The 14,351-nt window shown below is 50.7% G+C and overlaps 3 protein-coding genes across 5 annotated transcripts in view; 1 reads left to right on the top strand and 2 right to left on the bottom strand.

The window, feature by feature from the left end:
• The window catches only part of LOC115496794 (uncharacterized), a 29,938-nt gene extending 23,248 nt beyond the window's left edge, over nt 1-6,690 (bottom strand). For all 3 annotated transcript variants that reach the window (XM_072934326.1, XM_072934324.1, XM_072934325.1), the window contains exons 1-2: nt 6,345-6,690; nt 1,793-1,913 (exon numbers count right to left, since the gene is read on the bottom strand). In XM_072934326.1, the coding sequence (XP_072790427.1) occupies nt 1,793-1,913; nt 6,345-6,571 (348 nt within the window). In that variant the 5' untranslated portion in view covers nt 6,572-6,690. The remainder of the gene's footprint in view (nt 1-1,792; nt 1,914-6,344) is intronic.
• Nucleotides 6,691-9,753: 3,063 nt separating this feature from the next.
• CBLN1 (cerebellin 1 precursor) lies at nt 9,754-12,769 on the bottom strand. Its single transcript, XM_030282332.4, has 3 exons — nt 12,178-12,769; nt 11,842-11,961; nt 9,754-10,696 (listed from the first exon to the last, which is right to left on the bottom strand). Exons 1-3 carry the CDS (start codon nt 12,442-12,444, stop codon nt 10,499-10,501), a joined length of 585 nt encoding a protein of 194 aa, XP_030138192.1. The 5' UTR covers nt 12,445-12,769; the 3' UTR covers nt 9,754-10,498.
• Nucleotides 12,770-12,834: 65 nt separating this feature from the next.
• Nucleotides 12,835-13,847, top strand: LOC140684863 (uncharacterized). The gene has a single exon (XM_072934389.1). The coding sequence runs from the start codon at nt 12,839-12,841 to the stop codon at nt 13,481-13,483; it is 645 nt and encodes a 214-aa protein (XP_072790490.1). The 5' UTR covers nt 12,835-12,838; the 3' UTR covers nt 13,484-13,847.
• The last annotated feature ends 504 nt before the right edge of the window (nt 13,848-14,351 follow it).

Raw genomic sequence — 14,351 nt, 5'->3', positions numbered from 1 at the left:
CAATAAAAAATATTTCATATGGATAGCTGATACATTTTCTACTAGGTGGAGAAAAAAAAAAAAGATACCCCAAGCTATGACAAGTTTGCTGTGTAGGTGATATATGGTAGTAATTGACATCCTAACAATAGGAGACTATAAAGATACCTTGAAATTATTTTCTTTTCTATTTCTTCCCTATCTGCTTTTCCTCCTCCATTTCTTCAGTAAGGCAGATCTACCAGCAAGACAATTTAATCTTCCAGGGATAAAGAAAAGCTTCCTTGTCTAAGAAAAATAAAAACTACTGGTCAAGGACAGAAAGCCCAAGAGAAGGAATTATCTCCTGACAGTGAGCTATGTTTTTTTATCTCTAGAAACGGAAGCAGCAGTGTTCTGGAAGAAATAACATTGATTTAGCTGGAATGTAAGGAAGACATCTTCTGCTTGATGTATGTAGCCTTCTGGACAAGGGTAGGACAATAGCTTGTATTCCCTGAACAAAATACCTCCTACTGTGTTTTCTCTATAATTTAGTGAGAAGAATTTTATTCCCTTGTAACATTTAACTCTGTGCCATGAGAAACTTCATGCTCAGTCATGAGCCTAGATAGATACTTATTTAATGAGCTACCAACTGGATAATTCTCCTGGGCTCTTTTGCCATGCATAACTGGGAGAGGGAAGAGTCATTGTCCCATCCAGTGTGGATAATAAAGCAAACCACATCAGCCAAAGACACTGGGAGAATTCACCTCCTTGGCAAAACAGACACAGAAACCAAACCTCAGCTACTGTATAACTTTACAACATAGAGCAACTCTTTCCATGATTTTTGCTACTGCACTTCACAACATAGCAGTATGCCAGTCAGGTTCAACAATATTAACTAAAGCAACTTATTAGCCAAAGAAACAAACCCACTCACTTGGGCTTCTATGTAAACACAGAACAAGCCTCCACATCTGTCTTCACGAACATACTTTTGCCATCCACCTTAAAAGCTGCTGATTGTTGCTTGTGATTCCTTCTAAAGGAATGTTCCACTTTTCAAAAGGCCGCTTTTATCTGCTGGCTTAAATATAAAACAACTCTCGTACTTCTATTATCTAGCTGAAGGCATACAGAGCTGGCAAGCTTATGCTTAAGTGCTTTAAGTTAGAAATCAGGAAGCACCTTGTTGCTTTCAACTTCACACTTTCAAAACTTTCAACTTCAGTGTTCTGCAAAATGGTGGGGTCCTCAACAGAGTAACTAGAGATATCAGTATCTATCTCTACCCTTTCCTGAGGAGCCAGTCAGAGATGTGGGGAGCCAATATTTCAGCCAGAATGAACATATTACTGGTTTCCAGCAGAGATCCTAATACTGCATATCAACAGGGTTCTTCTAAACAAGAAAAAAAATTAAGTTAGAAAAGAAAAAGCACAGCATGAACAACCTACAAAGCTAGTGGGGAAAACTGGAAAGGGCTACTAACAGCAAGAATTATTTTAAGTTAATCTCAGAGATGACAGGAAGTCAATACACTCAGGCAGGCACAAACTCAGTTAGCACAACCAAGAGGCTCTCCTCCTGATTGGCAATGCTGAAGTATTGGGCCTTTTAAGAAAGATTACTAAACCAGCTAAAACTGAAAAGCTGCCCAACTCATTGAGGAAACTCAGCAAATGAGCAACTGCAACACAAGGAATATACAAAAAACATCTCAAGATATAAAGGACTGTTGCACATTACTGATGTTGTGGGCATAAACTGCTGTGGCAAAGGGTTTAAAGCTCTGCTACACTGGTCACGTGTGGCCAGGGCTTACCTTGCCTGCCCAGAAGCGCTCAGTGCCTCCTCCCATGTAATAGCCCCTTTGCTTCAAGCTTGCAGAAATGTTTCTGTGCTGTACAGCTGTAGAAACGAGCATCTCAGCATCCTCCTCTGCCCTGAGAACAGACACAGGGTTAGCACAACCTGGCCACGCTGTAGCAGGAGGGAAACTGCCATAAACTGCAGAGGTAAAGGGCTGAGCAAAAAGCATCTGAGTCAGACAGGAGCTCACTCAGCTGCTCAGTGTACAACAGCCTTTGTGCAGAAGCATTCATTAGACACCACTGTAGATACAGTAAGACAGAGACACAGTGTGATGTGATATGCTGTCACCACTAAGGTAGGATGTGACAGATACATTTGGAAAATATAAAATATATTCACACAGCTTCAAATTGAGAGAATACACATGAAGCCAACCTGAATGAACAGCCCTGCCTTCTTTGGAATGTGCTGACATTGATAGCACTGATCAGACCAGCTCCTAATTATATCAATTTGTAAGCCATGCCCCCATGTTGTATTCGCAACATCTTCAGCTTTCCTGAAAGCACAATACAGTAAATGCACATTAAAAACATTAAACCGAAATTACCATTCTGCAGTTGATTTCTGATTATACAGGACTCATCTTCCCAGCTGCTGAAGCATAACCAAAGAGATTTGGCTGCATTTCCATGTTCTGGGCATAAAGCAGTCATGATCAAACCTGTGGGCACTGACTAGCTGGCCTAGAGAACTACAGCCTCAGTTTGGTCTCAGGAGCCAGCACTACCTTACACTACGACCATCTCAGCCACAAAGACACAAAACTGTCAGAAACAAAAATGGTGTTTGTCCTTGATGTTGTGTTCTCCACATTTTTTGTGAGCACTTCACTCATTTTGTCTTAAAACAACTCCAGAACAGTGCAGCTATTTCCTTTCCCACACAGGAAAAGTATTCAAATCTTCAGTGCCATCTGAAAGACTGCTAGTCAACAGAGGAGAGGCAGTTTCTTCCTAAAACCATTCACAGTTTCAAGAGAACTACTACTATTTAAACAAATACTTTACTTGATATATTAAGTTTCAATGGTTTTTAATGGATTTTTTTTTGTCTTCAAAATATATAAATATTTTAAAGAGGAAATTTTGTCATGGGACTAAAACTGGTTAAAACCCTACACTAATAGAAATTTATATGACAATCACCAGTTATCACGGGACCATTCTGTGACATTCTAGTTATTTAGAAAAAAACCAAAACAACCAAACAAACCAACCAACCTACCCTAGGCATCTTTGGACAACATTTTTTTGGACAATAGCATCATTCCACCATGTGTTTACCACTGAAACTACTGAATATCTCAACAGTTATCCAGAATTCTTACATGATCTTGAAAACACAGCCAAAAGAACCCAGTTGTGCATGTAAGATTCCATGAAAAAATTAAAATGAAATGTGAGAAAAAGAAATACGAACGTATTTCTTCAAAAGTTCTGGTGATCTGAATAATCCTTGTCTCATGCAAGTGTATCTATTGCTTGCAACAATTCAAGAAATGGGATTCGAATTTCTGTGGGATTTATATTTATGGAACAGCAGTTTCCCAAGTTCTGCCGTAATTTCCCACAGTCAGAATGAGTAGCAAGAATTTGCACTGCAACACAGCTATGCAAATTTATGTCAGCAGAAAAAACTCATTTAATGACCCACTGGAATTAAAACAATAGCTTCAAAACTGAGCCCTGGCCTCTCTACTTTAAAAAAAGAAAGATCCTCCTCTTTCTGCTATAAAGGAAAGCTGATTTTTCTCTCAGTGTATTTGCTTCAAAGTCCTTTCTTGTCAATAAAGACCTTCCACTATGTATATTAGGAAAATAAATATTACTTTCACAGATCAAAATGCTATGTTAAACCCATGCTCCAAGACAGTGATGTCTTAGTTCTGTAGAGGAAAAAAAAAATAATTCCAAGTTTGGTTAGAGCTGTGCAATTGTTCATGTACATGATAGGCTAAATGCAAAGCTGGTAGGTTTATGCTTATATTAATGGTGGTTAATTCCCAGCAGAACTCTCAATTAGCTTAATCAAGCCCCAAGAGGGGCCTGGGAATATTGCAGGAAACTCAGTGAAGGTCTCTGCTCAGTGCAGCACTGCAAGAGGTTGGCCATATGACAAAGTGCACAGCTACAGGAATTATAATCTCTGCTGTAGATATAATAACTGCTGAGCATCATCTCACTCTTCTGGATAGAGCTGGTTCTGCCATTTCAAAAGAGGTGTTTCAAACCTAGAGGCTGCAATCTTCTGGGTTGTGTGAACAATTGAGCCTTTGGAAAGGCTCTTCTAAGAATAAAATAGTGAGATTAATCACTCAGAAGACAGCAAAGGAACAATAAAGCCAGATTAAAAACAGAGACATCAGAAGCTTCTCTTTTCCCCCCACCTCAACTGACAGAATTGTAGGGAAATTCAGCTCTATTGTCAGCCAGGAAACACAAAACCAAGTAAAGAATTTATAAAAACATGCAAAAGGGAATTATGAATCCATGCCAATTAATAATTTTAAAGCACAATTCAATGTATACTGAAAAATTTGGGGAGAATCAAAGTAGGAAGGATAACTAACCCATGAAATCTCAAGTCCTGGGGACCAGATTTTAACAATTACAAAATCAGGAACAGCACCACATGCATGGCAAAGAACAAAATACTTCTCCATTCTTTCAGTGGAAATGGTATTTATCAAGACAACATACCAGGCAGTGTGACCAAGATCCTACAGAGTTATACAAGAAATTTTGATGGAAAGAATTGTAGAGTGAGCAACATGACATGTCCACAACTCTACTTTTTAAGTCTCAGCATTTTTATTTCATAACAGAAAGGAATATTGACCTGCTTTGGTGACAGCAACACCAAAACCAGCTGTCATGCCATTAATGGCATAGGCATTTTATCAACAGAAAAGGTTCAGGACTATGTTAATTTCCACTAAAATATTTATGTTTTTAAAGGGGTTGTTACTACTGGAAAAATTGGAAAACACTGTCAGTATAGAAGCAGCTCAAGGAGGATGGCCCTGACTTGGATGACCCTGAAGCCAAAACATTGAAAGCACATTAAAATTTATTAGCATGAAGCCCAACAATGCAGTGAGAATTTCCACTACAAGCTGGATGACTATTAACTGCAAACAAAGCAGGAGTCCGTGAACCTTTAGTCCTTGAATGAGTGTTGTGTAGACAAAAGAAAAACAAACCCTGGAAATATAATTGCAGCTGAAGCCCTGATACTTCTTCGAACATACTGTATGCAACATGAATTACTAATGTGAATGACAATTATTCACATCTTTTGTCTTCATTTTGCTCAAACTCTTCCAACATCTCTTTCTTCGGTCTTCTTCTGATAGCTTAACAGAATTTTAGTCAATTAGGAGGTCACCAACACCAAGAGTGCCACAAGCAACATGCTGCATGAGGACTCATGACTAAGTCTGAAATTGTCTTTGTTAGTGATGTAGGCACAAGAGGCAGGAGACCCTTGGGTGTATTCTTCAAATCTACATGCTGATGCAATGTTAGACCCATTCTCCAATAGCTCCACAAGTCCATCCCAAACAAAAATTTTATAAACCAGGATTTTTAGAATCCAGATACATCCCGAGTTCAGAACAACTGTTTTGCTTTAGGAATCCCATACTGTAAGAACCTAAGTGCTACTGGTTAAATGGGACATGGTGAAATGGGACACCACATCTCCCCAGCTGTACAAAACTGCACAAAGGCAATGGCATTATCTTCCTCTCTTGTCCAACAAAGGGCTCAAAGTCGTCACGGGGGAGCGCAAGTATGCTCTGCACCCAGATGTGCCCAGCTGCTCACACTGGGATCACCACTGCTTTTGCTTTTGACCACCAGAGCAGAGGAACCCTACTGCCCTTTATCCTTGGAATACAGCAGGAAGGAAGGAGCTACTAGTGGAAGGGGAAACACACCCAGTGCAGGCATCACTGCTTCCAGCCCACACTGGATTTTCAGCAAGTGCCCCAAGGCACAGGGACTGACTGTCTCGGGACAGCCTTGCCTGAGACCTCTCCTCCCATGCAAGGTACACAGCTTGTTTCACTCTCCAAAAAAACACAAGGCCTATTTTCTTTTTGGGCAACCAACAGCAGAGGCCTTTTTGCAACTCTTACCAGGCAGAATACACACCACACTTCACCCACTGACTCTGTCTGAGGGTGAAATTCAACAGTTCCACAAGTGTGTGCGTGTGTCCCACCCAGGATTTCTGCACTACAGAGGTTTTCCCTCAGAACCTGAGCCTTCCTACTCTCCCTCTGCACATCCCACTGGAGATGCCTCCAAAAAAACCCGACCTCTCCCCGCCTGGACCACCTTTCCTTTTTAGTGGAAAGGACACTCTCGGGGGTCACCCTCAGAAGCACAGGCACCAGACGGAGTACAGAAGCTGCTTCCAGCTTCCTCACAGCACCCTCACGGTCCCTCCCTGCCTCTAACCCCGCCGTGACCCGCCCGCTCCGCTGCCCGTACCTGTTGCAGCTCTCCCTCCGCACGGCTCCAGCCGGGGCTCTCCAGCTCTCGCCGATCTCCCTCTCCAGCTCGCAGGAAGGACGCGGGCAAGGCTCTCGCTGCCGGGGGCGGCACTGCCGCTGACAGAGCCGGGCGAGCCGCCCCCGCTGACCCCGGGCAGGGCGCAGCTCTCCCCGCTCGGAGCCGCGCAGCCGCCGGCGGGGCTGCGGGAGCCGCTGCCCGGCCATGCACGAAGCCTGCCTCTGCTGGCTCCTCGGGAACGGCCGCTTCCAAACCAACTTATTGGGCTTCCAGATGTACCTGGGGGCAGACGAGGGGAAATTATGTTTTGCAATGTCGAGTGTGCATTAAGTATTCCCTGAGTTAACTGCATTTGACTTGTTCTTGTGTTGGACCAAACTCTCCATCTCCTGCTGGAGTCATTAATCTGTACTTTCTCATCGTTGGCGCAGAAGAAAGTCGGTTTGTTTCTCCCTGTGCACCCCCTTCGCCCCCACACGCCGTCCCTAAAAACCCAACAATTAAAACCGTGGATTTTCCCTTTAATTCCCCTACATTGTGTAATTATATTCACATTAGAAATCAATCAACATTGGTCATTACCATTAGCGATATGCTCATAAAGCAAACACTAGATATGCTAATGAACTGAATGAAACATAATTTCTTGTTGTGTAAACTCATGCTCAACGCTAATCAGCAATAAATTAAATCAGACATTACATACATCAACCGAAAAGACATTAAAGCCGGGTACAGAGCTGCGGCTGCTCATTTCTGGGGGCAGCGCGGCCCCGAGCCCGGAGCAGCCCAGCAGCGCCACGGCCGCGGGGACCGGGGACGAGGCCGCGGGAGCCCTGAGGGGACACGGCCTCCCTGCGAAGGACCCCTCGGTGCTGGGGCGTTCGTGACTCCCGCCCGCTGCTTACCGGCCGTGGCCGGGCTGCCGGACAAAGCCAGGCCCTTTTCTGTCTCCGGCCCCGCGCAGCCCGGACAGTGGTGCCTGTAGCCAGATCCCCCAGCTTCTCCAGCCGCTTAAAATGGCACCTATGTCCAGTTCCTTCGGCTTGGTCACCCCCTCGGAGCCCGTTGCTCCTCCCAAGACCGGCTCGCAAAGCCCGGCGTGGCCCAGGCAGGAAAGTGGCCTTGCCTGGCCCGCTCAGGTGCAGGCGGTTTCCAGGATGAGAACGGGCTCCGAGCAGGTGCAACCAGGTGCTCATTTAACATTTCCCCACTAAACACGGAGCCCAAGCACCGGCCACGTGTGGAGATGGCGATGGCTGCAAGTATGGGTGGGACCGGCTGGCCAGGAGAAGCCCAGCGCCCAGTTTGCCCCGCCGGGCGGCGCCGGCCCCAGGGGGCTCGGCAAAGACGGCTTCCCTCGGCCGCCCCTCGAGCCTGATCGGGGACACCTTTGCGGCCTTCCTCTCCCTGTCCTCCGGGGGCGCAGGGATGGTAGAAAGGGGCTGTTTTAAACACACCGCGTCTGCCGGAGTAAATCCCCGGGCAGCAGCCCGGCCGCCGCCCGGACGCACCGCCCGCGCCTCAGAACACCGCGGCCGTGGGAGCTCCGGGCCGAGCCGGGGCGGGGAGGCAGCGGGACCCGCCCGCCCCTCCAGGGAGCCGGGGCGGGGTCCTGGGCCAGGGCCCCCGCCCAGGACACGGGCAAGGGCTCCCCGGCCCGGCGAGGCGGCCGAGCGCCACGGGGGGCTCGGGGCGGCGGCTTTACCTCCTCAGCCAGGCCGCCGTAACTCCCGCCCCACCCCGGGGCTCGCTGAGGGGAGCGGCGCTGAGCGGCGCGGGGGCCTCGCTGCGCGGGCGCGGAGCACACGGGGCTGTTTCAAGCAGCCACGGTGGCGTTTTATAACAGCCGCAGAGCAGCGATTTGCTGTGATCGGAGTAATGTAATATCCAGCTGCACAATATTAATGAGACGCTCAGAACCAGGGGAAAACTTTCAGCGGAAGGTGGCGGGTTTATTTGTTTCGCGTTAAGGGAGAGAAGGGAAAAGGAAAAAACAAAAGACAAGCATCAGCATCGTCAGCCCCCGCACCTGCGGAGATCGCTGGGATCCCCCGCGGCGGGCCCAGGCAGGAGCTGCTGCCTGGCTTCGGTGCGATGAGGCGGAGGAGGTCACAGGGCCGCCTTCCTTTCTCTTGCAACCTAGTAATTTTTTTCCTTCCCCCTGCCTTTTTTGTTTTCCCCCACTGCCCACTCTCCGCAGTCACGGGAGGCAAGGGCGGCTCCTCTCGCCCTGGCCAAGCCGTTCCGGAGAGGAGGGTGCGAAGGGGGAATGGGGCTGGTAGCCGGGCGGGAGACGGCGCCGGTGTGAGAGGCTTCAGGAGAGAGTAATAAAGAGTCTCGCTTTGAAAGAGGAGCCTGCGGCTGGAGAATGCGACGTGTTGGTTATCTTGGGCAGTTTGTAACTCCAGGTGAACGCAGTCCGGCTGCTTTCCGTCATTATTGGTTCTCCTTATGTCCCCTCGCACGGCTCCTGGCCAGCGGCCGCAGGTGCCGAGGCTCCCGGCGCGCTGCGGGCAGGGTTGAGGAGGGCCGGCCCGCGCCTCCCCTGCTCCTGCGAGGCGCGAAGCACGACCTGGGCCAGGCGGCAACCGCGGGCCCAGAAGGCGTTTTGGCCCCTGCGCTGCAGGGTGACAGACGAGTAGGAGCTGGCAGCAGGCTGGTGTATTCCACTTGGCGTCCACGGGCCGCGGCCATTCCCGGCTCCGGCCGACCCCGCTCCCCACCGCCGCCCCTCTCGGAGCGCGTCCCCGCCCGCCCCGCCGGTCTGTTTCCAGGGCAGGACCTGTGAATAAAGCGAGAAGCGTTGCTTATTGTGCTCGTATTAATCCCCCCTTCTTGGAGCTAATTAAATTCCTTCCCGGGAGTCGGGGATTCGAGCGGCTCCGCTGGTGCCGCAGCCGGGGCAGCCCCGCGCCAGCCGCCGCCGCGCCACGCACACAGCCCGGGGGTCGTTTCACCGATTTATTTCACATTAAAGTTTAGATACAATCGAAATCCTCGGTACGCACCTTTTAATAAAAGTAGTAATCTCTTTGAGTACTGCAAAATTATAGCATTTATATCTTCAAAAGACGGTAAACAAATAATACCAGCGAATCAATAGTACCAGCCTCGAGTGCACATGGTCAGGTGGTTTTAGGCAGCCGTATAAAATGCGATCTGGTTCAGAGAATATAATACAGATAAATGCTATAAATAAGTGGGTATCAGAGACGGCGTGAAACTTCCTCCTATCGACAGGTCCGCTCGGGCTGCCGGCACCGCCCGCAGGGCTTGCGGGACCCGTGCGGGGGAGCTGCGGGCAGCGGGGCCGGCGGGCCGCACCCCCCGAGCCTCCTCCCCCGGCCTACCTGCATTGAGAAACCTCATTTCTGGTTAAGAAAAATAAAAGTCCCATTTAAACTTTATTGAATTAAAGCAAAAATTAATTTTCAATATTCACACATATATTACAGAGTAATAGTAAAAGTTCAATATACTTCCTGGCGTTTAGTTGGGCCACGTTGTACAAGAGCAAAACAAGCATCAAAACATTTAGCAGCCTTAAATTTCACAATCACTCAGAATTACATAGAAATATTGAAATACTCTAGTCAGCCTTGGCTGTGGATAGTTCTTCATGTAGAAATTTTTCCTTTTGCCAGCCAGTACACAGCAAGAATTGCATTTTCCCTTCCATCATGGCATCCATGTAGTCAAAAAATACTTTGCTTTTTTCTTTTTTTAAAAGTTAAACTCAGAGAAAGAGTCAAGATTAACATGTTTTAAAAACAAAACTACAAAATATGCTGTAAAGAACAATGAAAATATCTAAAGTCTACTTGTGTGAGGCAGAAGCCATGGGGGAACAATGGCAGATTACACCAATGACACAGAGATGGGAACTAATTTTGTGGGAGGAGAGAGAAGAATATAAATGGGGGTTTGATCAATTATAGTGTCTCCCGCCTGTTGGCTGCAACACAACAAAAATAAGTAGTAATTCTTCAAAGCAGATGTACACAAACCTAAGCAGGATTAAGCTTCTTTAATATTTGAATGTAAAAAGTCTGCTGTCCATGACTCTTCAAACCCAGCTTTGACTTGGGAATTTGTAAGAGATTTCTCCCTTTTCTTGGATGAGAAGTGCTTTAAAGCGGGAACACTAGAAATCCAGAGAATGTTGAATACTTCCAGCCTCCCATCAAGTTTCCTCTCTCCAGTTTTAGATAAGCTCTGTCTCCTTTCTCCATCTGAATCAGTACTCCATTGCTAGCAGCTTCTCGGGTCACATCTTGGTCCCCTGCAAAGGCAGAAATCACTGGCCACCCGTTTAGCATCAAACTCACCTAAGGAGCAAGATAAAACAAAGCCCTCTGTCAATTAAAGTCAGACAATGACACCGCTGGGGCTCACCTAACAGGCAAAATGCTTAGTTAAGGAAAGGCCTCTTTTGACAGCTGAAATTCCAGCCCCATAAAAAAGAAATATCAGTCTAAACCCAGCTAAGGTATGTACTCCAAAGGAAGAAGTCTTTCACCACTGTTTTAGACCGACAGCCACATCAAAACACCCGGTGCATATAAAGCAGGACATTGATCCTATTTTGGAGACTTTCAATAGGGTGCCTGTGTTTTCAGGCTATGAAAAGAGGTCTGCTTGTACTTATTGAAAGATGGCTTTATGTGAAACCTCAGAGACAGCAAGGAGCAGAGCCACAGCCGCCAGAGTCAGGGCCTTTGAAGTGTATTCAAGGGGTAGTTTTCCTTTGTTAGGCAGCAAAGACAATATGCCACAACACAGTCAATAAGGTCTGCTAAGCTCGCATTAATGATCCCGGGACTGCACACCCCACATTAATAATGCACTACTTGTCCAAGCTAAAGGTGTTAAGCCACTTGCACCAGAATGGTGCTATACAGCTGTCCATACACCTTTGCAAAGTGCATCGTTATACAGTCAGATTTCCTGTCTTGATTACCTGGCTTCAGGCCGGTAATTTATTAACCCTACCTAGAGCAGCATATGCATAGAAAAGGCAGGTATGTACAGAGTAGCTGCATAGACATGCACAAATTCATTATCATTTCCATGCCATAGGCACCTCCCTGAACCCCAAATCCCTATGAAACCTTCTGCCACAGGACAGTGGGTGAGCAGCTACGGGCTCTGTGAAGGGATGCTCCCGCCAGTGTTCCGCGGCACTGGGCAGTCCGAGGGCCCGGACAAGCTGGGAGGAGGCGGCAGGCGGCCGACCACCTCCCATCCCGGGACGGCTCATGCGGAGAGAGGCCGAGCGGAGGCCTGGTGGCGCTCCGGGGCCCCTTGGGCACCGTCCCCTCGAGCGGAGCCTCTCCGCAGGTCTGGGCTCCCGCGGCGTCCCAGGGGCACGTCCCGCCCCGCCGCCCGCACGGCCCCGTCCCCGCCGGGCCGCCGCCCCGTCCGCTCCCTCCCGCGGTGCCCGCGGAGCCCGGCGACGGCGCTCGGGGCTGACCTGGATGGTTTGCCTGTTGTACACTTTCACCACGTGAAAATTGAAACTGTAAATCCCTTTCCTAGGCGCGATGAAAGTGCTCCGCTCCGAGTCGAAGTTGCTGCCGATATTCACTAGTACCTGTAAGGGAAGGGCACCGTCAGCACCAACGCGGGGCCGCTGCCGCCCAGCCCCGCTGCCCCCCGGCTCCCAGCGGCCCCCCTCCCGCGGGCAGGGCCCCGCGGGGCGGCGCGTCGCCGGCCTGGCCCCGCCACCGGCCCCGGCAACTTCTCCCGCGGCGGCGCGCCCCGAGCCCCGCCGCCCCGGAGCGCCCGAGCCCCGCCGCGCCCGCCCCACCTGGTCGAAGTAGATGATCATGGTGCGGTTGCTCATCTCGGAGGGCTCGTGGTTGGTGCTACGGATGGCGGAGAAAGCGACCTTGGCGCTGCCGGAGCGCACGGAGATGCCGAGCGCCGTGCCGGTGGGGTCGGAGGTGGGGTTGGAGTCGCACACCACGAGGCACTTGCCCTCCAGCACGATGGGCTCCGTCTCGTTCTGCCCGCACGCCACCCACGCCGCGCCCAGCAGCAGCCCCAGCCCCAGCCCCAGCCTCGAGCCCCGCATGGCGCCGCGCTCCCTTCGCTCCGCGCCGGGCGGCACCGTCCGGGCTGCGCTCCGCTCGCTGCCCTGCCCCGCCGCGCTCAGAGCGGGGCCGAGCGCGCCCCGCCGGGTGCGAAGCGGCCGCGAGGAGGCACGGGAGCGCCGGCACACATAGCGCGGAGCGCAGCGGCGCGGAGCGGGGGCCGAGCGCTTCGGAGCGGAGCGGAGCCGCCCGCCGCGCCGAGCGGGGCTGAGGGAGGCGGCGGGAGGCGGCGGCGCTGCCGGGGCTGCCGGCGAGCACAAAGACGGCGCGAGGCGCGGCCCCGCCTCCCCACCGGCCCCGCGCTGGCGTCAGCGCCCCGCGCCCGCCTCCGCCGCGCCCGGCCCAACCGGCGCCCGCCGCGCGCCGCCGCCGCCAATGGCCGCGCAGTCCGCCTGCCGCCGCCCGCCGCCGCCGCTTTTGTGGGGCGGCGCGGGCCCGGGCGCGGGAGCAGGTGCCCGGCAGCCGCCCGCACCGCACCGCACCGCACCGCACCGCGTAGGTAGGAGCGCCGGGGCGCGGAGGCGCCGCGCGGGGCTGAGGCAGGGCGGGGCTCCAGAACTCCCGTGGAGCGGCTCGGACCGGGGCGTCGGGCAAAGCCGGGCCGAGGGCCCGTGGGGCGGAGAGGAGCCGCGGCTTTCCGCGCTGCGGCTGGGCGAGGCAGGCTGGAAGGGAGCGGGCTGCTGGCGGGACAGAGGCCTGCCGCCGCCTCCAAGCAGCCGGAGCATCACCGGCTGGGACCCCGCGCCCCTCCCGCCGGAGATCGCACTGAGGGATGGGATCCACGGGTCCCCCTTTCAGAAGTGTCAGGCTCCGCCGTCTTCCTCAGCCGCCTCGTTCGCATCTCGGGGAGGAACAACCCGCAAGGCTTCCCCAGCAAGAAACTCCGACAACGTCTGGAGCCTTTCGTGGCCGGCGGAGCGCCCTGCTGACAGGGACAGTCCCCGCCGGGCCGGGAATCCCTGCCCTGCCCCGCATGGGACCAGCCCGGAGCGGGGGTTTAGAGTCGTCGTGGTTTCCTAAAGTGCAAAGATTGCTTTGTCTCGGTGGACGTCTGACCCGTATTCGTTCTGGATGTGCTGTCAAAAAATCATCACCCGGGATTGCAAATGAAGAGATTAGAAACAAACGACTGGAACAGAGTTGTTTTCTAACTGGCAGATCTATTTACAAAGTTAAACTTCAGAGATAAAAACTTTTATGGAGTTTGTAGCATCTTCTCTGAGAAACAATGCCATCCAAAACTGGGCTCCAGTGCCAATCATTATAAATGTTGGTAAATGCTTTACTTTATTTTATCGTGCTGTTCCAATTGTGTGATTCGTGAGATTTTTTTACCTGGGATCTCTCTCTGAAAACTGCCATAAATAAAACTTTATTCATATAACTGCCCTGCTAAGTGAAATGAGTGTGTGTAAAGTTGTTCAGACAGTGTGTGAAGTATTAGTGTGCCCGTGGGTTGGTACTGGCTGGCGGTGAGGGGACGGGATGTAGCGGGAACCAATGGCATCAGGAACCTCCCAGGGAGAGTCAAAGTGCCCCGCGCTTCAGATGCTCAGCAGCGAAGCAGTCTGGAAACTAACGTAGTGGCAAGGTGATTATAGGGGAAGAACAGTGGTCAGAAAGGAGTTGGGGAGATAATAAAATAGAAACAAAAATTCTCCTGAGAAGTAGAAAGTGAGTGGGTGGAGCCACAGCCTGTTAAAAGGCGTGTTATGTTTTACTTCAGTACTCGAGCTTAAGAGTTACAATGTATTATGGCTGCTGACAGCCTTAACTGAGTCCGAAATCAGAATCAGAAATTTTAAAATAAAATTTCTATTTCCAAGGGGTACTAATAAGGCTAAACCAAATAAAAATTAGTGAAAATGAGCATTTTTTCATTCTTGTC

This window comes from Taeniopygia guttata, chromosome 11 (assembly GCF_048771995.1).
Source record: "Taeniopygia guttata chromosome 11, bTaeGut7.mat, whole genome shotgun sequence".
In the NCBI taxonomy this organism is placed as follows: Eukaryota; Metazoa; Chordata; class Aves; order Passeriformes; family Estrildidae; genus Taeniopygia; species Taeniopygia guttata.
The sequence above is the reverse complement of the archived record's forward strand: the minus strand, read 5'-3'. Positions and strand labels throughout refer to the sequence as shown.

Coding starts and splice junctions, on each gene's coding strand:
- CBLN1 (XM_030282332.4), bottom strand. CDS start 12,444: ATGCGGGGCTCGAGGCTGGGGCTGGGGCTGGGGCTGCTGCTGGGCGCG. Junction 11,962..12,177: donor TGATCATCTACTTCGACCAG/GTGGGGCGGGCG, acceptor CTTCCCTTACAG/GTACTAGTGAATATCGGCAG. Junction 10,697..11,841: donor ACAACAGGCAAACCATCCAG/GTCAGCCCCGAG, acceptor CTTGCTCCTTAG/GTGAGTTTGATGCTAAACGG.
- LOC140684863 (XM_072934389.1), top strand. CDS start 12,839: ATGGCCGCGCAGTCCGCCTGCCGCCGCCCGCCGCCGCCGCTTTTGTGG.